The 24,693-nt window shown below is 44.8% G+C and overlaps 1 protein-coding gene across 5 annotated transcripts in view; it reads left to right on the top strand.

The window, feature by feature from the left end:
- Positions 1–24,693, top strand: part of CNTNAP2 (contactin associated protein 2) — a 1,669,434-nt gene that overhangs the window by 1,578,291 nt on the left and 66,450 nt on the right. Inside the window, exons 22-23 of one of the 5 annotated variants that reach the window (XM_078851686.1) lie at positions 3,297–3,349; positions 19,032–19,588. The exons of 1 other annotated variant lie outside the window; for it this stretch is intronic. In XM_078851686.1, coding sequence (XP_078707812.1) covers positions 3,297–3,349; positions 19,032–19,082 — 104 coding nt within the window. In that variant the 3' untranslated portion in view covers positions 19,083–19,588. Of the gene's footprint in view, positions 1–3,293; positions 3,350–3,679; positions 4,621–19,031; positions 19,589–24,693 lie in introns of those variants that run through there. 3 more of the 5 variants (XM_073332785.2, XM_073332787.2, XM_073332788.1) reach the window with 3 other exon arrangements.

Raw genomic sequence — 24,693 nt, 5'->3', positions numbered from 1 at the left:
TTTAATCATCAATAGAATAGGCACAGGATGCAAGGGATGAGGTGTAGTCACTCAGCAGCTGTAATCTTGGAGTGGCTCAGGGCTTGTCTACACTGGTAAGTTTCTGCGCAGTAAAGCAGCTTTTTGCACTCAAACTGCAGACATGTACATACTGCCAAGCCCCTCTGTGGGCAGAAACTCCTCAGTTGCAGCACTGCAGAAAAACCACCTCGACGAGAGTCGTAAGGCTGTTTGTGCGGAGGCTCCAGTGCTCTATTGCCAGTGTAGACACTTGATTGCTTTCTGCACTGTAATTGGCCTCCGGAGCTGTCTCATAATGCCTCACGTGCCCGCTCTGCTCATCGTTTTCAACTTGGCTGCCCTGGAGACATATGCTCCTCCCCTTTCAAAGCACCATTTTTGACAGATGTTGCGTGCTGTGCTGATCTGCTCCGGGACACAAAGCAAACGATTAATGTGGAATGCTCGTGCTGTTGGACACAGAGGCAGGTGTGCGTGTGTGAGAGAGAGAGATTGCTGTGCAGAGAGCCCAGGGAGGGAGGTGGGGGCTGATGTCGGGGTTTCCCCCTCCCCCTACCTCAGGGCTGGCTGCTTTCTGCCACTGTCTGAACTTACAAGACAGCATGCTGACACACTCTCTGTCCCCCAAAACACATTCTCTCTCCCCCCCCTCCATACACACACACACACTCTCTGTCACACACACTCCCCTTCACACACACACACACACACACTTCAGTTGAAAAGCAGTTGGCAATGTAGTAGGATGCCCATGGAACAATGGGATTGGGAAACCTGCATCATGTGATGCTGTGCCTGGCCCATGAGGCATTGTAAACCCTTCCCAAAGCACCCTGCGGCCAGTTGCGCAGTGGGATAGCTACCATAATGCATTGCTGCTTTGCCATTGCAAGAGCTCCTAATGTGGATACGCTCCACCATCACAAGGAGCACAGTGTGGACACGAAACAGCGGTAATTCCAGCAGTTTAATAAAAGTGGTATCATTTGTGATGCAGAAACTTGCCAGTGTAGACATACCCTTACATAGGGTGGCTGGGAGCTAATCTCTTCTCCCCAAACATGCCCTGTGGAGGTTCTGCTAACAGCAACAGACAAAACCAGTGCCTGATAATATATATATATTGGTGGAAGATAAGGTGTGGATCACCCGAGGGGAATTCCTGGCCTCATCACTCCACCCTGATTGCTTCATGTGAGTGGTTTGTTGCCACAACGGCTCCATCGTCTCTCTGGGCTGACAGCTATTTCCAGACATGTCAGCTGTCTAGGCTGCTCAGATTTAGAAAACCATCAGACTATGGTGGTACTGCCTCCACGATGCAATCTTCTAAAGCCTGACTCTAGTCCTGAGAAGTTGGATGGATGAGGAAGCCTTATGTGGCCCCAGGAGTGTACATCCTCATTACATATGGGAAAAGCTTGGGGAGAACGTGAAAAAAGATATGAGAGAGAAAATACAGGGACGGAAGTATCATAGAGAAAACATTGTAGGGGGAAAGGAATATAAGGAGGCAGAGGGAAAGAAAAGTTAGGACGCTAAACATTACAGGCAGAGATGTACCATACTCTATGGGGGAAGAGTGAAGAGGAAAAATTGGATTGAAGCCAAGAAGAGAGAGAGAGCTTATATGAAAGTTACAATTTTAAGAGTATTAAATGGAAAGGTGATTGGCAGTACCCAATAAACAGGACATACTCTTATATCTTTAAATTGCAGGGTCTTGGGAGGCGGGCAGTCTTAGATAGCATTACAACATTTTTCACCCTTAGTGGTGTTAGTCCTGGGGCTGATGAATGATGGGTAGATTTTCCAAGCCCTGCAACTAGCTTGGAGACCAGCCAGCTCTATCCCACAGATGCCACAGGGTCAGTATTATTTCCTTTGTCAAGTTTTAGTGCTGTCCTCCTTAGGTTTTCTCTTAGCATTCCTCAAGAACAAACTGCAAGAATTGAACAGGTAATGAAGCTTTTTGCATCTAGGTCACTTGCCTGAATCCAGTTTATGTTGGCAGTGACTGAAAATCATTACTACCACCTCACAAGTGTTTGATCTATATGAAAAGAGATATTGACTTAGCCTGGTTTCTGGGTACCTACATTACAAAAATCACCTCCACATTTGACTCCTTGCAAGTAATAATAGAGGCTTCAAGGACTGGATGGGCATACGTTATTACCCTCTGACTTCTGTGTGTATTCCATCCAAGTCAGAGTTGCGGCACATTGCCGGGATAGTGTGGGGAAGCCTACATTCCACCTGTCCATGATGTTCCTGCTATGTAGCAACATAGAAAAGATCAGTCTGCAGTAATGTCATTACATTCACTGATATTTTTCAGAGTAACCCAACTTGACCCCATCGTTTTTTGCTCTTCTTAGCAGAGTTCATCAAGTCTAGTTTTCCTAATTTCGTTCGTGTGTCAGGGAAATGCATAATACTTGTGAGTGGTTCTAGTCTGGATTCCTTCTTCTTTTCAAATTTGACAGGCTAAAAACATGGAATTAAATTGAGTTCCAAAATGATGAGTTGGCTCTCTGTAAGATGTACAGACTAATAAACATAATACTGATAACATCCACCGTATAGATATATGTGGTGAAGTCGCAGATTTTCCTTCTCATTAGATGCATTCAGGGCATAATGAAGTCACCACAAACGTTGGTTAAATCAGTAAAGTGAGAGAAAATGTTAAAAGATAGGAACAGGCAGGGTGCCTGGAAGACCCTGGAAAGGTATTGGGGTCAGCTGGAATATATATGGTCTATGTTTTCATGTGCTATTATGAGAATCAAAAACAGTTTCCATGTTTTTTGAAATGTTATGTATCATCTGTCATTATAAATTATATTGTGTATGTTGCTCTGCATCCTTTGATTGATGGTATTGCTTTGCCTTTTTAGTGTTTTAAGTTTATTTTTATCTGTTAGGAAAGTGCTTCTTTGCTTATTCTGTTTAGATTGACTGTCTCTTCAAAGTGGGACATTTTATTAAATAAAAGAATATCAGAGCCAGAGAAACAAAAAGAATACACTGTGCATGCCAAAACAAAAACAAAATCTCTGGAGAACCCCTGACTCACTGGTATAATTGTTGCACCACAGCCAATTGCCATTGATCAGATTGACAAACAACTGCCAGGGGGAATGCTGAGTGAGGGGAGTGGAAATCAAGGTTAATATTGTTACATGTGTTCAGCACAGTTTGAAGGGCACACTACCGGCAGAATCTAGTGTTTTTAAAGCTCCTAATTGCTACATTATCCTCGCTAGAAGCAGTTCCAGTGAACCTGGAGGGAGTCTCACCTAGCAGAGGTGTGTATACAAAGGTGATTATCTATACATCATCATATGTACCGTTTGTAATGTCCTACATTCCATCTAGAAACAGGGTTATAGTTGAGAGGCAGAGTGTTTTATTTTTGTTTTGGTTTTGTTTTTCATCGAGGATACTCAGTCTTAATTATCTCTGTTCTGTTGGATTTGATGCTTTCTTGTCTTGAAAGGTGAAGATGAAGCTATATTTACAAAGCCAGCTTGTGATTTTGTGGAGCATTTTGGAACCATCCTACTGAGAAACAGTCCTACCTGTCTTTTCTTCTTCTTCTTTCTTCTTCTTCTTCTTCTTCATCTCGTTTTTTTACTACGTTTATTTGCAGAGAAACAGCATATCCTGCCAGCTTTTCTTCCTATGACCGTGTCACAGTTCAGGGCAACTGCACCTGTAGTGGTTTCCCTGTAGTGGTTCAGCAAGAACACCCACACTCAGGCTTCTGGCTTCTAGACTTTGCCTTTCTTGGATGGAGACATGCATCTCTCTCCCTCCTGACTGGGGTATTTCTAGGCTGAATGATTCTCTACTTTCACTATGTTATTCCCAGAAAAAGGCAGTCTGCTTAAGCTTCCGGCTTCACTTCCCTCCTCAGAAATGGTACACAGTGTAATTACTACGCTTATAAGTATACGCTTATGCTCAAATAAATCTGTTAGTCTTTAAGGTGCCAAAGGACTCCTTGTTGTCTTTGTGGATACAGACTAATACAGCAACCCCCTGATACTTGACACCATGCAAGGCACTAAATGTAGCCGTATGGAGTGGAAATCCATCAACCTCAACAAAAAACTCGCACAGATACAGACAGACATCATCTTCCTCTCCAAGTGCAAACAGATGGACATCATACCAAATGGACTGAAGGTAAAAAATCCATTGCAATCAACATACTACACTGACTATGGTGAGAGACTGCGCCACACACTCTCAAAGAAACTGAGGAACCACCTGATCAGCATCCTGTACAGCAGATAGGAGAAGATCAAGAATGAGCTCTCAAAACTGGACACTCTCATACAAAACCAACCTTCCACACAAACTTCCACGTGGCTGGACTTTACAAAAACGAGACAAGCCATTTACAACACACACTTCACTTCTCTACAGAGGAAAAAGGACAGTAAACTATCTAAACTCCTACATGCCACAGGGGGCTACAACAGTGGTACCCTCAACTCACCTAACAAAATTGTTAATCTATCCAACCACAGACTTAGCCCAGCAGAAGAGTCTGTCCTATCTCGGGGACTCTCTTTCTGCCCCACCACCCCCACGAACATGATACTGTTCTGCAGTGATCTGGGAGCCTACTTTCATCGTCTCCGACTTAGGGAATATTTTCAACACACCACTGAACAGTGCACTGACCCACAGGAACCCTCCTACCGACACTACAAGAAGAAGAATTCTGTGTGGACTCCTGACGGTCGAAATGGCAGGCTGGACTTCTACACAGAGTGCTTCCGCAGACGTGCACAGGCTGAAATTCTGAACAAACAGCATCACTTGCCCCATAACCTCAGCCGTACAGAACGCAACGCCATCCACAGCCTCAGAAACAACTCTGACATTATAATCAAAGGGGCTGACAAAGGAGGTGCTGTAGTCATAATGAACAGGTCGGATTATGAATAGGAGGCTGCCAGGCAACTCTCCAACACCACATTCTACAGGCCACTATCCTCTGACCCCACTGAGGAGTACCAAAAGAAACTACACCATCTGCTCAAGAAACTCCCTGCTACAGCACGGGAACAAATCTACACGGACACACCCCCAGAGCCCCGACCAGGGGTATTCTATCTGCTGCCCAAGATCCATAAACCTGGAAACTCTGGACGCCCCATCATCTCAGGCATCGGCACTCTTACAGCAGGATTATCTGGCTATTTCGACTCTCTGCTCAGACCCTACGCTACCAGCACTCCTAGCTATCTTCAAGGCACCTCCAACTTTCTGAGGAGACTACAATGATCTTCCTGAAAACTCCATCCTGGCCACCATGGATGTAGAAGCTCTATGCCAATATTCCACATGAGGATGGACTACCAGCTGTCAAAAACAGTATCCCTGATGAGGCCACGGCACACCTGGTGGCTGAGCTTTGTGACTTTGTCCTCACCCACAACCATTTCAGATTTGGGGACAACTTCAAGTCAGTGGCACTTCTATGGGTACCCGCATGGCCCCACAGTATGCCAACATCTTTATGGCTGACTTAGAGCAATGCTTCCTCAGCTCTCGTCCCCTAGCACCCCTCCTCTACTTGCACTACATTGGTGAAATCTTCATCATATGGACCCACGGGAAGGAGGCCCTTGAAGAATTCCACCTGGATTTCAACAATTTCCACCCCACCATCAACCTCAGCCTGGACCAGTCCACACAAGAGATCCACTTCCTCGACACTACAGTGCAAATAAGTGATGGTCACATAAACACCACCCTATACCAGAAACCTATTGACCGCTATACTTACCTACATGCCTCCAGCTTCCATCCAGGACACATCAGACAATCCATTGTCTACAGCCAAGCCCTAAGGTACAACCAAATTTGCTCCAACCCCTCAGACAGAGACAAACACCTACAAGATCTTTATCAAGCATTCTTAAAACTACAATACCCACCTGGGGAAGTGAGGAAACAGATTGACAGAGCAAGACGGGTACCCAGAAATCACCTACTACAGGATAGGCCCCACAAGAAAAATAACAGAACACCACTGGCCATCACATACAGCCCCCAGCTAAAACCTCTCCAGCACATTATCAACAATCTACAACCTATCCTGGAAAACAATCCCTCACTCTCACAGACCTTGGGAGACAGGCCAGTCTTCGCTTACAGACAGCCCCCCAACCTCAAGCAAATACTCACCAGCAACTACACACCATACCACAGAAACACTAACCCAGGAACCAATCCTTGTAGCAAACCTCGTTGCCTACTCTGTCCCCATATCTACTCTAATGTCACCATCAGAGGACCCAACCACATCAGCCACACCATCAGAGGCTCATTGACCTGCATGTCTACTAATGTTATATATGCCATCATGTGCCAGCAATGCCCCCCTGCCATGTACATTGGCCAAACTGGACAGTCCCTGCATAAAAGAATAAATGGACACAAATCGGACATCAGGAATGGTAACACACAAAAGCCAGTGGGAGAACACTTCAATCTTCCTGGACATTGCATAACAGATTTGAAAGTAGCTATACTTGAACAAAAAAACTTCAGAAACAGACTTCAAAGAAAACAGCAGAACTAAAATTCATTTGCAAATTTAACACCATTAATTTGGGCTTGAATAGGGACTGAGAGTGGCAATCACCCAAACTCCAGCATGAGCTCTGGCAGGTGATTAGGGCTTCAGAACCCACACAGGGGTCTATTCTATGATGACAAGTTCATAACAGCCTCAGATCTGAACTAGCACCCCATCTTATGGGGCCTCAGTAGGTCAACACCTTCCAACCTTTCCTGAAGGATTGGAGCCCTCCATGGGAGGTCCTGTCAGTTTGCTGGATTAGAAAGAAGGCCCTGAGCCTGTATAAAACCAAGCTGTTTATCCAAAAATCTTTCCTTTGTCCATTGGCCCTGGAGAATCCAGATTGAATCTTTGAACTGTCTTCCTGTGACAGGTGATCAGCAGACAAAAGGTCTCCCCTCAAGACAAAACTTTCTCCCCTGTACTTCTGAGGAATTCCACTTCACACATATTGTCTCAAAACATCAAGCCTGTCTGCTATATTGTTCAACATAATATTTTGCAATTCACATTATCTCCCAGCAATTACATTAATCCTTCTTCCTCCTCAAGAAGTTCCATACAATCCCATAATAGCACACAAACATTTTCATTCTCAATACAATGAACCCCAAAGGTGGTGTATGTAATGCAGTGGTTTAACTTAATTCCATAAGACCTGCCCAGGATATTGAAGGATACTGTCATATCTGTCACAGATCATTTATATCCAGTTAGAGACTGGTACTTGGACAGCACCTACCACAATGTGAACCCAGTCTCAATTGAAGGTGCTATCACAATACGAATGATTAATAAAATAGTCAGCAAATGCCTCCTTTTTCTCATAATTGGCCTTAATATTGTGTGCTCTCAAGTCAGGAGAATTACATTAGAAACATAGAAACAAGCAAAAATTATTGAATTGCAAATGTAATTAGAGAGCATATTTTTCCATTTAAATTGAAGATTTCTCTGTGTTCCAGAAATAATTACTGAGTCCTTGAAATAATAAATCCTAGAAAATGTAGGCAAGTACTTTTGCTAAAAGCAAATGTACAGAGATTTGAAATACAATAATAGAAGATAGTGTTTATTCTTTGCAGAAGCCTGAAAATAAGGGGTTTGAACTTGTATCCTTACTCCTTAGGTGAAACTGGTTAAATTGAACTGATCATTTTTTACTGTCTCTACAACCCTCTGAATATCCCAAGAAGGATTATGACTTCAGGTGGCCAACAAAGGAGAAGGAGGCAACGAATAGTTGGAAACAAGATCCTATTTTTATGTAAATATGTCTAATAATAAAAAAAGGGCAATGGAAAATTAGATTATATTTATAACCAGAATAGTCCTTAATCAGCCAGTTTTCAAAAAAAAATGTTCCAGTAGACATCAGCACAGCTTTCATATCTTATTTAGTAACAGTGAGACTTTGAAGATTAACACGATGAGATAAAAGCAATGAGGTTACTATCAAGATTCTTGACTCTATGAAAGATAAAAAGAACAAAAAATAGAACAGTGAAAGGTTGTTCTCAGAGTAGATATGGGTCTGATCCACGGAATTGCAGGGGTGTTTGGATTCAGGGTGAAAGTTTGGGCCCATTAGTGAGATAGAACCGAGCAGTGAGGTTCAGTTCCAGATCTCAAAGTCTTCAAAGTGTGACAGGTTTTGGATGTGGTGTTCTGGTCCATGCCCATCTCTAGTTATGAGGCCTATATAACCTTCAGTGGTTTGAATCTTTAGAAAACTAAAACCATGGCTTGTACCATGTTATTTGAAGAAACTAATATCTTTCTCTTTCACAGGTAGCGAGAGAGAACTAGCTACAGAAAATTACCCCTGTTTTTGTAAAATAGACATTCTAGATTGAAAGAAAAAAAGCCATAGTTTGAGGGTTCTCTCAATAGGGATCACACAAAAAAATGTAGACCAGATAGTGGTGGTTGAGTAGGATGCCGGGGGGAACAGGAATTTGTCCTTGGACTGCTTTTCTTTATTAATGAAGTACAGAATGCTTTTAAACTGGTTTCTTGTCAAAAGTTAAAGGAAGAGGTTAAACCCTAGCTGGTTGACCAACAGCATCTCAACTCAGAGCTTCCCCTGACAGAGCTCTCTACAGTCGAGTCCCAAGAGACTCCTTTTATTGCCACATCTCCTAGCTTTTTTTAATGCCTAGTGATGAAGGACTTGGGTGAACAGCAGCCGGCTAAAGCTGAACTCATGCAAGACTGAGGTCTTGCTGGTAGGAAGATGGAAGTACTTTGAAGAACTTGCCTCCTCTATTACATCCCCTGCATACCTGGGACTGACTACCTCTCTGGGTGGAATTTTTGCTCCCTTGTGTATGGACACACCTGAAGGTAACTAGGGTCTGATGGAGATGTGGCAATAAAAGGAGTCTCTTGGGACTCGACTGTAGAGAGCTCTGTCAGGGGAAGCTCTGAGTTGAGATGCTGTTGGTCAACCAGCTAGGGCTTGTGTCTCTGTTTTTTGACTTCTTAGATTGTTTAGTGTTTCTATGTGGATTGCTTTTTAACTTCTTCCTTTCACTTTTGACACTTTTCCCTGTCAAGTGGACCATGAGCTATTATGGCAAAAGCTGGCAAAACCCAGGATGAATCATATCCTGTGTTTGTAAACTGATTTGAGGAAGATAAACCACAAATATGATTCTTATGCACCATTCATGTTTTAAACAGAATTGCATAGTCCTTCCATCTTCCAGAATAGGATAGGATCATTGCATCAGGCTATTTACTCCATATTCGAGTAGGGGGCTTCAAAGAGGCAGAAATATGACTTCTGCATGGGCTGCTTAATCTAGGGGTATGTCTACACTATGAAATTAGGTCGAATTTATAGAAGTCATTTTTTTTAGAAATCGGTTTTATATATTCGAGTGTGTGTGTCCCCACAGAAAATGCTCTAAGTGCATTAAGTGAATTAACTCGGTGGAGCGCTTCCACAGTACCGAGGCTAGAGTCGACTTCCGGAGTGTTGCACTGTGGGTAGCTATCCCACAGTTCCCGCAGTCTCCGCTGCCCATTGGAATTCTGAATTGAGATCCCAATGCCTGATGGGGCTAAAACATTGTCGCGGGTGGTTCTGGGTACATATCGTCAGGCCCCCGTTCCCTCCCTCCCTCCGTGAAAGCAAGGGCAGACAATCGTTTCGCGCCTTTTTTCCTGAGTTACCTGTGCAGATGCCATACCACGGCAAGCATGGAGCCCGCTCAGGTAACCATCACCATATGTCTCCTGGGTGCTGGCAGACACGGTACTGCATTGCTACACAGTAGCAGCAACCCATTGCCTTGTGGCAGCAGATGGTGCAATAGGACTGGTAGCCATCATCATCATGTCCTGGCCACGTCGGCCGGGAGTGCCTGGACAGACATGGGCGCAGGGACTAAATTTGGAGTGACTTGATCAAGTCATTCTCTTTAGTCCTGCAGTCAGTCCTATTGAACCATCTTATGGTGAGCAGGCAGGTGATATGGATTGCTAGCAGTCGTATTGTACCATCTTCTGCTAGGCAGGCAAGAGATGAGGATGGCTAGCAGTCGTATTGTACCATCTTCTGCCAAGCAGCCCTGACATGTGGATGGCATGCAGTCCTTCTGCACCGTCTGCTGCCAGCCAAAGATGTAAAAGATAGATGGAGTGGATCAAAACAAGAAATAGACCAGATTTGTTTTGTACTCATTTGCTTCTTCCCCCGCCACGTCTAGGGAACTCATTCCTCTAGGTCACACTGCAGTCACTCACAGGGAAGGTGCAGAGAGGTAAATGTAGCCATGTATCAATCAGAGACCAGACTAACCTCCTTGTTCCAATAAGAACAATAACTTAGGTGCACCATTTCTTATTGGAACCCTCTGTGAAGTCCTGCCTGAAATACTCCTTGATGTAAAGCCACCCCCTTTGTTGATTTTAGCTCCCTGAAGCCAACCCTGTAAGCCGTGTCGTCAGTCACCCCTCCCTCCGTCAGAGCAACGGCAGACAATCGTTCCGCGCCTTTTTTCTGAGCGGACGCCATACCAAGGCAAGCATGGAGGCCGCTCAGCTCACTTTGGAAATTAGGAGCACATTAAACACCATACGCATTATCCAGCAGTATATGCAGTGCCGGAACCTGGCAGAGCGATACCGGGCGAGTAGGCGACGTCAGTGCGGTCGTGTGAGTGATCAGGACATGGACACAGATTTCTCTGAAAGCATGGGCCCTGCCAATGCATGCATCATGGTGCTAGTGGGGCAGGTTCATGCTGTGGATCGCCGATTCTGGGCTCGGGAAACAAGCACAGACTGGTGGGACCGCATAGTGTTGCAGGTCTGGGACGATTCCCAGTGGCTGCGAAACTTTCGCATGTGTAAGGGCACTTTCATGGAACTTTGTGACTTGCTTTCCCCTGCCCTGAAGCACATGAATACCAAGATTAGAGTAGCCCTCACAGTTCACAAGTGAGTGGTGATAGCCCTGTGGAAGCTTGCAACGCCAGACAGCTACCGGTCAGTTGGGAATCAATTTGGAGTGGGCAAATCTACTGTGGGGGCTGCTGTGATGCAAGTAGCCCATGCAATCAAAGATCTGCTGATATCAAGGGTACTGACCCTGGGAAATGTGCAGGTCATAGTGGATGGCTTTGCTGCAATGGGATTCCCTAACTGTGGTGGGGCCATAGACGGAACACATATCCCTATATTGGCACCGGAGCACCAAACCGGTGAGTACATAAACCGCAAGGGGTACTTTTCAATAGTGCTGCAAGCTCTGGTGGATCACAAGGGACGTTTCACCAACATCAACGTGGGATGGCCGGGAAAGGTACATGACGCTTGCATCTTCAGGAACTCTGGTCTGTTTCAAAAGCTGCAGGAAGGGACTTTATTCCCAGACCAGAAAATAACTGTTGGGGATGTTGAAATGCCTATAGTTATCCTGGGGGACCCAGCCTACCCCTTAATGCTATGGCTCATGAAGCCATACACAGGCATCCTGGACAGTAGTCAGGAGCTGTTCAACTACAGGCTGAGCAAGTGCAGAATGGTGGTAGAATGTGCATCTGGACGCTTAAATGTGCGCTGGCGCAGTTTACTGACTCGCTTAGACCTCAGCGAAACCAATATTCCCACTGTTATTACTGCTTGCTGCGTGCTCCACAATATCTGTGAGAGTAAGGGGGAGATGTTTATGGCGGGGTGGGAGGTTGAGGCAAATCGCCTGGCTGCTGGTTACGCACAGCCAGATACCAGGGCGGTTAGAAGAGCACAGGAGGGCGCAGTACACATCAGAGAAGCTTTGAAAACCAGTTTCATGACTGCCCAGGCTACAGTGTGAAAGTTCTATTTGTTTCTCCTTGATGAAACCTCCCGCCCCTTGGTTCACTCTACTTCCCTGTAAGCTAACCACCCTCCCCTCCTCCCTTCGATCACCACTTGCAGAGGCAATAAAGTCATTGTTGCTTCACATTCGTGCATTCTTTATTCATTCATCACACAAATAGGGGGATGACTACCAAGCTAGCCCAGGAGGGGTGGTGGAGGAGGGAAGGAAAATGCCACACAGCACTTTAAGCACAGCACTTTAAAAGTTTACAACTTTAAAATTTATTGAATGCCAACCTTCTTTTTTTGGGGCAATTCTCTGTGGTGGAGTGGCTGACTGGCCGGTGGCCTCCCACCGCGTTCTTGGGCATCTGGGTGTGGAGGCTATGGAACTTGGGGAGGAGGGCGGTTGGTTACACAGGGGCTGTAGTGGCAGTCTGTGCTCCAGCTGCCTTTGCTGCAGCTCAGTCATACACTGGAGCATACTGGTTTGTTTTATCCTCCATCAGCCTCAGCATTGAACCCTGCCTCCTCTCATCACGCTGCCGCCACATTTGAACTTCAGTCCTCTCTTCAGCCCACCACCTCTCCTCCCGGTCATTTTGTGCTTTCCTGCACTCTGACATTATTTGCCTCCACGCATTCGTCTGTGCTCTGTCAGTGTAGGAGGACAGCATGAGCTCAGAGAACATTTCATCACGAGTGCGTTTTTTTTTCTTTCTAATCTTCACTAGCCTCTGGGAAGGAGAAGATCCTGTGATCATTGAAACACATGCAGCTGGTGGAGAAAAAAAAGGGACAGCGGTATTTAAAAAGACACATTTTATAAAACAGTGGCTACAGTCTTTCAGGGTAAACCTTGCTGTTAACGTTACATACATAGCACATGTGTTTTCGTTACAAGGTCACATTTTGCCTCCCCCCACCGTGTGGCTACCCCCTCAATCCTCCCCCCTCCCCATGGCTAACAGCGGGGAACATTTCTGTTCAGCCGCAGGCCAACAGCCCAGCAGGAACGGGTTCCTCTGAGTGTCCCCTGAAGAAAAGCACCCTATTTCAACCGGGTGACCATGAATGATATCTCACTCTCCTGAGGATAACACAGAAAGATAAAGAATGGATGTTGTTTGAACGCCAGCAAACATACACTGCAATGCTTTGTTGTACAATGATTTCTGAGTACGTGTTACTGGCCTGGAGTGGTAAAGTGTCCTACCATGAAGGACGCAATAAGGCTGCCCTCCCCAGAAACCTTTTGCAAAGGCTTTGGGAGTACATCCAGGAGAGCCGCGAATGCCAGGGCAAATTAATCCTTTCACATGCTTGCTTTTAAACCATGTATAGTATTTTAAAAGGTACACTCACCGGAGGTCCCTTCTCCGCCTGCCGGGTCCAGGAGGCAGCCTTGGGTGGGTTCGGGGAGTACTGGCTCCAGGTCCAGGGTGAGAAACAGTTCCTGGCTGTTGGGAAAACTGGTTTCTCCACCTGTTTGCTGTGAGCTATCTACAACCTTATCATCACCATCATCATCTTCTTCGTCCCCAAAACCTGCTTCCGTGTTGCCTCCATCTCCATTGAAGGAGTCAAACAATGCGGCTGGGGTAGTGGTGGCTGAACCCCCTAAAATGGCATGCAGCTCATCATAGAAGCGGCATGTTTGGGGCTCTGACCCGGAGAGGCCGTTCGCCCCTCTGGTTTTCTGGTAGGCTTGCCTCAGCTCCTTAAGTTTCACGCGGCACTGCTTCGGGTCCCTGTTATGGCCTCTGTCCTTCATGCCCTGGGAGATTTTGACAAAGGTTCTGACATTTCGAAAACTGGAACAGAGTTCTGATAGCACGGATTCCTCTCTCCATACAGCGATCAGATCCCGTACCTCCCGTTCAGTCCATGCTGGAGCTCTTTTGTGATTCTGGGACTCCATCGTGGTCACCTGTGCTGGTGAGCTCTGCATGGTTACCTGTAGCTTGCCACGCTGGCCAAACAGGAAATGAGATTCAAAAGTTTGCAGTTCTTTTCCTGTCTACCTGGCCAGTGCATCTGAGTTGAGAGTGCTGTCCAGAGCAGTCACAATGGAGCACTCTGGGATAGCTCCCAGAGGCCAATACCATCGAATTGTGTCCACAGTACTGCAAATTCGACCCGGCAAGGACGATTTAAGCGCTAATCCACTTTTCAGGGGTGGAGTATGGAAATCGATTTTAAGAGCCCTTTAAGTCGAAATAAAGGGCTTCATAGTGTGGACGGGTGCAGGTTTACATCGATTTAACGCTGCTAAATTCGACCTAAAGTCCTAGCCTAGACCAGGGCTAGGACACGTTTCAGTGCTCTTAACTAACAAGTCCATTTGCAGCTAAGGTTAGTGCCCCGTCTACAGCTACCACTGCACACCAGCTTCTCACTCTTCAGATCTTTCTTCATCTTTCTCCCAGTTTCCTATACTTCATATGTGTTGGCTGCTCTTCACTTGTGTGGCACACTGTTCTGTCTGGCCCTCTCGCTAAGGATCTGAGACGTTCCCTGTCTTTAATCTTACTGTGTACTAGGGATCTCATCCAGCATGGGACTGAGCAGCCTCAGCCCTCATTGACTTCAGTAGGATCTCAAGATACTCAACATCACTTTGCAGGATTAGGCCTTAGGTATTTTTCACTTTTGCCTGAAACTGACAGTAACCCCCACCAACCTTTCCCCCCTCCTCCCACCACGGTCTGCCATCCTCATCCTTCCCTCATTGCCAGGAATATTCCCATAGCTTCTAAATTACAGCTTTCTATCCTTTTTACTCTAGACCATCTCTGAGGATTATTTTGTATGAGTAACCTAGGCAATCTTGTAGAATGAGAAATCTCATTATTTTATTGCTTGTTGTACAGTATCTGAGATGTCTGAAAGATACTATATACTATGTGTGGAAAAAAAACCGATGAGAATGTAGAGACATTTAAACATCTCCAGTTTCCGTCATTTTGAATAAAAGAACACAAGTCTTATCTGACATTCAGAAAGATTTTGATAACACCACTTAAGTGTAGCTGCGCAAAAGGCAAAGTTACATTCCACTAGTTTTCCTATCTACTGCATCTTTACAAAGTTATAATCTTATACAACTTGAGTTTTTTTCTTAGCATAAAAGAAAAGGAACTCTTTCACCTGTAACCATGTCACGTCTAGTACCAATTTATTACTTATGCTGTTGCTTCAAAGGGGCAAAGAATGGGAATGAACATGACAAGTTCACAAAGGGCACCAATAAACCCTAGTACCAGCCCTGTAAAACCACAATAGCACAGAAAGCTAATTCGGAGAATTGTGTTAAGTAATGAATAAATTTGAAGAGTTAGCAATCTATTGATGGATATTCCACAAGCAGCAAAAATATAAATTAATGGAATAAATTAGTCACTGTGAATTATTTGCTCAGCTCCCGTTATTACAAACAAAAGGGGAAAACAAATTATAGAGAAATACTTTTACATTTTCTTTTTAAGCCAGATCTTTGAAGTTATGTCATTTTGTGTTTCTGTTAATGGAAATTCCTCTGTTATTTAAATTACAGATTAAAACATGACTGATGCCTTGTTTTGAAGCTTTCTGATTAAAGTTTTTAAAAGGTATCAATACTGTTTAAATCTGCTCTCTCCAGTGTGTACGGTAATGCAGTGATGTCTTGCAAATAATTCACCACATACTTACAGCAGAGAAGAGTTATAATACAATTAGTAACCGCTGCAAATACATTCACTTTATTTTTAGGATTGCCCTTTCCATTCTAGGCTCCTTAGCTTGAAATGGATGCCCCTTAAAATAAAGTAAATGCATTTTCAGTGGTTGCTATTAAAACTGTTTAATAAATCATTGGAAATCAATTTAATTCAATTCAGTGTTTTTGAGAATGAATTAATAAACCAGTTAGAATGACGTTTCCATTCCTTAAAACAAATGTGTTTGTTTATGGCCATGGCTGGGTAACAGCAGCTTAGTATATCCAATCTCAAAACCGGAAGGCAGTATGATCTAGAGGAAAGGGCACTGGACTTGGGGTCAGGATATCTGAGTTCTATTGCTGGCATAGTTCTACTGTTGTCTGACCTTGGGCAAGTCGATTCAACTCTCTGTGCTACTGTTTTGCCTCCCACCATTTGTCTGTCTTTTCTATTTACACTGTGAGCTCCCTTGGGAGGGTACTGTCTTTCACTCACTGTTTTTACAGTGCCTAGCACAATGGATCCTCAGTCTTATCTCGATGCTACTATGATCAGGGCTTTGGAGCTGGGCTCCGGCTCCGCTCTAGCTCCAGGCAAAAACCTGCAGCTCCACTGTGCTGGAGCTGCGCCACACTCTAGCTCCAGGCTTCACTCCAAAGCCCTGACTGTGATAAAAATAAACAACTATAATTTTCTTTTCAAAAGGGAAAGGGGGGAAGTCCCTACTTCACAGACCTCAGACTCAGTCTGCATATGCTCAACGTCAAGTGTAGGGGCAGTGGATCAATCCCCATATATAGAACAGATGTCATCAGAATTCTCCTCTTCCTCCAAAAGGTGAACTGAGCGCTTCACTATTGCCAAACCTGATACATTAGTAGATTTATTTTTATTGTCTGATCACTGGACTACCCACTTGGCAATGCTTACCACTGTCTACGGGGCAGCTAAGGGTATTTCTACACTGCAATAGCAATGGGAGTATACACCCAGGGTTCCAGGTGGACTTATGCAGCCTGTGTTGCTGTATCTTCACTCCTATTTTTAGCCATACTCGCTAGGTGAAAGCTAGCACAGGTATGCCTGTGCAACCTGCAATAACACTTTCAACTGCTGTGTAGACATTCCCTAAAATTACCTGTTGCTGCAGTGGTAGAAAATGAAAACCATCATCTGGAAAAACAAAGCAATATGTAACAGACACAACATCATTTATTTTAAGTTAATTATAACTGTGGTTCTTGTTGGGTACAAACAACTACATGTTTATCTAAATATCTGCTTTGCATTTTGCCTCTTCTAGTACACCCCACTTCTCTGTTTTTTTATTGGTTTGCTTGTCTGAAAGTCTTACTTTTTTACTGTTTTAAAAAAGATTTTTTTAGAAGAATGCATACACGCTGTACATCTAGCAGTGCATATTGAGTTTATGAAGAAAATAGATATAGTCAAATATTTAATCAGGTATACCACTTATCAGACACACTAACAAAAATAGCTGGGGGTTGGCAACTCTAAGGCCTAGTCTACACTACGAGTTTATGTCGGATTTAGCAGCGTTAAATCGAATTAACCCTGCACCCGTCCCCACAACAAAGCCATTTTTTTTCAACATAAAGGGCTCTTAAAACCAATTTGTGTACTCCTCCCCAATGAGGGGATTAGCGCTGATATCAACATCGCCATTTCGAATTAGGGTCAATGTGGACACAATTCGAAGGTATTGGCCTCCAGGAGCTATCCCACAGTGCACCACTGTGACCGCTCTGGACAGCACTCTGAACTCGGATGCACTGGCCAGGTGTACAGGAAAAGCCCCAGGAACTTTTGAATCTCATTTCCTGTTTGGCCAGGCAAGCTCATCAGCACAGGTGGCCATGCAGTCCCAGAATCAAAAAAGAGCTCCAGCATTGACCAAACAGGAGGTACCGGATCTGATCACTGTATAGGGAGAGGAATCTGTGCTATCAGAGCTACATTCCAAAAGACGAAATGCCAAAACGTTTCAAAAAACCTCCGAGGCCATGAGGGACAGAAGCTACAGCAGGGACGCAACACAGTGCTGCGTGAAACTTAAGGAACTCAGACAAGTGTACCAGAAAACCAAAGAATCAAACAGACGCTCCGGGACAGAGCCCCAGACATGCCGCTTCGACACTGAGCTGCATGCAATTCTAGGGTGGGCTGCCACCACTACCCCATCCCTGTCCGTGGACTCCGATGATGGGGTACTCTCTGCCATTCCTGAGGATTTTGCGGACGGGGAAGATGAGGAGGAGGAGGAGGAGGACAAGCTTGAGGAGAGCACACAGCACACTGTTCTCCCCGATAGCCAGGATCTTTTTATCACCCTGACTGAAATACCCTCCCAACCCAACAAAGCTGGAGAAGGGACCTCTGGTGAGTGTACCTTTTTAAATATAATACATGTTATAAAAGCAAGCGCTTTTTAATGATTAAGTAGCCCTGAGGACTTGGGATGCATTCGTGGCCAGTACAGCTACTGGAAAAGTCTGTTAACGTGTCTGGGGATGGAGTGGAAATCCTCCAGGGACATCTCCATGAAGCTCTCTTAGAGGTACTCTAAAAGCCTTTGCAGAAGGTTTCTGGGGAGAGCAGCCTTATTCCGTCCTCCATGGTAGGACGCTTTACCGTGCCATGCTAGTAGCAAGTAATCTGGTATCATTGCATGACAAAGCTTGGCAGTGTATGGTCCCAGTGTTTGCTGGCATTCAAGCAACATCCATTCTTTATCTCTCTGTTATCGTCAGGAGAGTGATATCGTTCATGGTAATCTGGTTGAAATAGGGGAATTTAATTAAGGGGACATTTAGAGGTGGCCGTTCCTACTGGGCTGTTTGCCTGTGGCTGAAAAGAAATCCTCCCTGCAGTTAGCCATGCAGTGGGGGAGTCATAGGCACTGGGCTGTTTGCATTTGGCTAGCAGGGATCTTCCCTGATACCAGCCATGTGGTGGGGTGAGGAGTAAAGTGATCATCCCAGAGAATTGGATGCGGGAGGGTGGGGGGTTAGTTTGGTTTTTGCTGCTGCATGTTAACAGGAAAACCACAGCACTAAATGGCCAACTCAACGTGCTTTGCTTAGTATGGGAGAGGAGGGCACTGCTGTTATGAAGGTTACAGAAGCCAAAAGACTATGGCTTACCATGGCTGCCTGCAAGCCGAATTCTGTTGCCTGGCCCTGTGTGTGTGATCTCTAACACCAAAGCTGCAGGCACTCAGTATAAGATGCAAAATGCGACCTTGTACCAAAATCACATGTGCTATGTAATGTGAATAGTGTTGTGCACCGTGAAAGAGTATAGCCATTGTTCTGTAAAATGTATCTTTTTAAATACTTCACTCCCTTTTTTTCCTCCAGCAGCTGCAAATGTTTCCAGCCTCCCTCCTCCGTCCCAAAGGCTATCTCAGATAAGGTGGCGAAAAAAACGCACGTGCAATGAAATGTTCTCTGGGCTCATGCAGTCGTCCGGCACTGACAGAACTCAGCAGAATGTCTGGAGGGGTACAACAGCAGAGTACAGGAAAGTGGCCAATGAACGTGAGGAGAGGTGGCGGCAGGAAGATCAGAGGACGCATGAGGCAATGCTGGGGCTACTGTGGGATCAAGTGGACATGCTCCAGCATCTGGTGGAGGTTCATGAACGGCAGCAGGATCACAGACTGCCGCTGCAGCCCCTATTTAACCACCCTCCCTCTTCCCCAAGTTCCATAGCCTCCTCACCCAGATGCCCAAGAATGCGGGCGGGGAGGCTCCGGGCACCCAGCCACTCCACCCCAAGTAACAGAAGGCTGTCATTCAAGAAGTTTTAAAGTGGCCTTTTCCTTCCCTCCTATCCTCCTCCCACACCCCACCCGGGCTACCTTGTGAGTTATCTCCATATTTTTATAATCAATTAATAAAGAATACATGTTTTTGAACGATAGTGACTTTATTTCCTTTGCAAGCAAGCTGTGATCAAAGGGGAGAGGGAGGGTGGCTTACAGGGAATTTAGAGGCAACCAGGGGGGTGGGTTTTCATCAAGGAGAAACAAACAGAACTGTCACACAGTACCCTGGCCAGTCATGAAACTGGTTTTCAAAGCTTCTTTGATGTGCAGCACTTCCTGCTGTGCTCTTCTAACCACTCTGGTGTCTGGCTGCGCGTATTCAGCGGCCAGGCGATTTGCCTCAACCTCCCACCCTGCCATAAACGTCTCCCCCTTACTCTCACAGAGACTGTGGAGCACACAGCAAGCAGCAATAACAATGGGAATACTGGTTTCACTGAGGTCTGAACGAGTTAGTAAACTGTGCCAGCGACCCTTTAAACGTCCAGATACACACTCTCCCACCATTCTGCACTTGCTCAGCCTATAGTTGAACAGCTCCTGACTACTGTCCAGGATGCCTGTGTATGTCTTCATGAGCCAGGGCATTAAGGGGTAGGCTGGGTCCCCAAGGATAACTATAGACATTTCAACATCCCCAACAGTTATTTTCTGGTCTGGGAAGTAAATCCCTTCCTGCAGCCGTTTAAACAGATCAGAGTTCCTGAAGACGCGAATGTCATGAACCTTTCCCAGCCATCCCATGTTGATGTTGGTGAAACATCCCTTGTGATCCACCAGTGCTTGCAGCACCATTGAAAAGTACCCCTTGCGGTTTATGTACTGGCGGCCCTGGTGGTCCGGTCCCAAGATAGGGATATGCATTCCATCTATAGCCCCACCACAGTTAGGGAATCCCATTGCAGCAAAGCCATCTAGTATGACCTGCACATTTCCCAGAGTCACTACCCTTGATAGCAGCAGCTCAGTGATTGCATTGGCTACTTGCATCACAGCAACCCCCACAGTAGATTTGCCCACTCCAAATTGATTCCCAACTGACCGGTAGCTGTCTGGCATTGCAAGCTTCCACAGGCTTATTGCCACTCGCTTGTGAACTGTGAGGGCTGCTCTCATCTTGGTATTCTTGCACTTCAGGGCAGGGGAAAGCAAGTCAAAGTGCCCTTATGCATGCGAAAGTTTCGGAGCCACTGGGAATCATCCCAAACCTGCAACACTATGTGGTCCCACCAGTCTGTGTTTGTTTCCCGGGCCCAGAATCGGCGTTCCACAGCATGAGCCTGCTCCAGTAACACCATGATCTCCAAATTGCCATGGACTGTGGTTTTAGAGAAATCTGTGTTCATGTCCTTATCACCGCGCTGCCGTCACCTCCTCACCTGGTTTTTCAGGTGCTGGTTCTGCATAAACTGCACGATAATGTGCGAGGTGTTTACAATGGTCATAACTGTGGCGGTGAGCTAAACGGGCTCCATGCTTGCCGTGCTATGGTGTCTGCTCAGGCAACCCAGGGAAAAGGGCGTGAAATGATTGTCTGCTGTTGCTTTCACGGAGGGAGGGAGGGTTGATTGATGACATTTACCCATAACCACCCACGACAAATTTTTGGCCCCATCAGGCATTAGGAGCTCAGCCCAGAATTCCAATGGGCAGTGGGGACTGCGGGAACTGTAGGATAGCTACCCACAGTGCACCGCTCGGAATGTCGACACTTGCCACGGTACTATGGATGCACACTGCCGAATGAACGTGCTTCGTGTGGACGCATGCACTCGACTTTATACAATCTGTTCCCAAAAATCAACTTCTGTAAAATCGGAATACTTTTGTAGAGTAGACACGGCCTAAGTATGCTACTCTGGGAACTCTGAATGATTCACTAGGTCCATATGTGGCCTGTGGCTGTTGCTTCAGGGAATTATATGACAGGATGAGGCAAAACTTACTGAGCTGCTGGTGGATGTGTCTCTGTGCAAGGAGATTTCCTAGAGGAAAGGAGTGGGAGGGTCCCTAAAACAGGAAGCTCAAACAAAAAAAATCTTAAAAAAGAAGAGAGGAATCAGTCTGAGTAATCACATTACAGCATTGACCTTATTCATAGCTGGTGTTTCTTACTGTGTTCTGGAGTCTGGAGTGGGAGAGCTTTGGCCCAACGAGGCGGGCAGGTCTCAAGCATGAGTGGATCACTTTTGGTTTCTATCTCGTTTAGGTACTCTTATAGTCTTCCTCAACATAGAATCCTAGCACATTACAGTCTATAACATACCTCCTCACAACATCCCGGTGAGGTAGAAAAGTGTTATTATCCCTAATTTACGCATGGGGAAGTGAGGCACAGAGAGTGCCTTGCTGAAGATCAGAGAGGAAGTCTGTGGTAGAGCAAAGAATCCAACGTAGGTCTCCTGAGACCCAGGTTAGAGCCCAAACCACTGGGTTACCCTTCTTATATCTAGGGAAAGGTCTGTTAACTCCTTTATGACAAACACCAACACAGAGTCCAGCTCAAAGACAAAACAGTGCAAGTTCTTCTTCTGTGCATTCAAAGAAGTCAGGCACATGGCAGCTGAGACTCTGGGAGGGAGGAGCAAATCTGTGTCTGAGAGACTCAGGTGAAAATACCTACAGAGAGAATAGCTAAAACTTGTTTATTGTGGGGGGACAGGTGTGGGACGAACTGCTCCTCTTTGCTGCACCTTATCTTGTTTGGGAACAAAGGGAAGGCTCCTAAATAAAAATAGGATTTTCTTCCCCTATGTGTATGCTACATTCAATATTGCACAGAGCAGAATTACTTGAAATATATTCCCCTCAAGCCATGGACTGCCTCCTCATCTGATTTTCTTGTGTAAGATGGAAATGCAAAACACTTTCAATGACGAACCTATGGAGGCAATATGACATTTTGAGATAGGCCTTTTAGAAAAACCATTGCAGGAGACAGTATCAATTTAAAAAACTCTAGATTATTTAAAAAAAAAAACATGTATTTGATCCAAAAAACGTGACTGCATAGAACTTTTTATCTAAGAAGATGACACTGCAAGCAAAACACAGCATCAAAAATTATTTTAATTTGCCTCGTCAAAACCAAACTGACTTTCTTCCTTCTTGATAAGGCTTGAATAAAAGATGACTCAAAAACTTAATACACCACCAAGGACGCTGTTCTGCAAAACCTTCCCTTGAAAGTTACATATATTTTGGACACACCTTTCTCTTTATGAGCAAACTGTCCCTGTATTGCAGTGTGGGTTAGCGAGTTCTTTTGAATAGGTAAATCTCTTAAGAGTGTGTGGTGTTTTCTTTTATGACGATATGGCATACAGTTCTTAAACTGACAATTTTTATCACCTTTTTTTCTCTCCCTTTTCAAGTCTGGAGAAGGTTAATTTGGGGGATCCATCTGACAAGAATGAAGAGGGAAATGGTGGATGACTAGTTAGATAGCCTCAGGAAAAAATGCTTAAAAGACTGTAGGTCCACGTACCCTTTTTGTGATACAGGCCTTCTTAACCCACACTAGATTAATCCAAAAGATGGTGTTCAATCACCATGACATTTCTGCTCTCAGGAGCTAATATTTGAGGTTTTCCAAGCTCATTTTATAGCCAGCCACTCATACAAGTTACTACAGTATTCTTCAGTAATGGTCTTTAACACTAAAACTTCCAGTAATATTGATTTGGTTAGTTACTGAGGCATATCACGCTATTTTTTTTTTTAATAAAGGGACACATTTCTTCCCAGGAGAATATTTTTGTTTCAAGGGCAACAATTTTTCTACTGGTGTGTATAGCATTTAGATGTTGTTCTCTTTCCACTCCGTGATGCAATTTAGCCTGAGGGCCATGAGTTTGGATTAAAATGTATCTGTTTGGATTAGAAAATAAAAGGCCAGTTGAAGTCAAGGCTTCTTAACACAGCGTCACTACATAATTTTGCTTTAAATTTTTGTAATGGTACCAAAATCAAGTACAAAGTGGTGTTAATAACCTGTCAGGCCTAGAAATTACCTAACCTACTTTCAGGTTCTGGGAACTGATTTATTCTGAGCGGCTTCTGTATTGGACATGTTTAGTTTCACAAATTCATTTCACAACATGTACCTGAGAAAATGTTCTGTCTTTTGCCCAGTGTACATTTAATAGGATTTATCAATTCAGCAGTTTTTAATGCCGTAAATGGTTTGGCTCCCAGCACCTGAGAGACTGTCTATCTCCTTTGTCAAATACTGTTGCAACAGTTGAGGTCATCTGAGGTTTCTGAGTTGAGAGCTCCTTGCTGATGTGAAAGAGAGGGAGGAGGACTGGCAGCAGGGTGATCTCTGGCAGGGAGGAGATCCTTAGCTTTGGAGTTTCCTTCTTGTCTCCTAAACTTGGGACCAAAGAAAAGTCCACTAGTATTTTTAGACTTTTCCTGAAAGGTTTGGCGTGTGATAGAATGTGGGGATGAATGAAGAGGGCTGGTTGATAAAAGGGCCAGAGGAGGATGGGATTGAGTAATGTTTGGGGATAAGAAGAGGTTGTGGGAGAGGTATTCTCCTTTACAAGATTTATGCATGTAACTCCTCTTTGAGTGCCCTATTTGGTCTTCTGTAAATCCTGTAATTCAATATTGGGTCAGTTAATTAATTTAAATTGACATCCAGAAGATCTCAGATAAGCACTAGAAGTGATTACACCATAAGAGTGGGTGTTGAGGCTGGGATCTATTTCTAGTGCTGCCACTGACTTCCTGTGAAACTGTAAGCAAATTACTTAGTCGCTCTCTGCCTCAGTTTCCCCATCTGTAAAATGGAGATATTAATAACTGTCTCACAGGAGTGTTTGTAGGGTTTAATTTCTTAGCATTTATCTACAACATGTTTTCACCAAGTGAAGTGGTGGTGTTTTATTTATTAAAATGTAGCCAAAAGAAAAACTTTCTTACTCCTGCTTTAAAAAGTGAATTCAAAGAAGGAATTCAGCAGAGGATATCAGTATACCTTGAACAGTTATAACATGAAATGTTTATTAAAATATCACTGTGACATATCATGGTATAATCCAGACTAATCTGCAGCTGCGTCACCCGGGCCCTGCAACCTTGGGTGCCTTACCAGCTGCACTTGAGTTACACTCTGGCTCTCACCAGCCTTGTTTATGCTTCAGGGTGTCCTGAACAAACCCCCATTTCCATATTCCCCCTCACAGAAA

Source organism: Lepidochelys kempii, chromosome 2, assembly GCF_965140285.1.
Source record: "Lepidochelys kempii isolate rLepKem1 chromosome 2, rLepKem1.hap1, whole genome shotgun sequence".
Lineage (NCBI taxonomy): Eukaryota > Metazoa > Chordata > Testudines > Cheloniidae > Lepidochelys > Lepidochelys kempii.
Note: the sequence above shows the minus strand (reverse complement) of the source record. Positions and strands in the feature narration are given on the sequence as shown.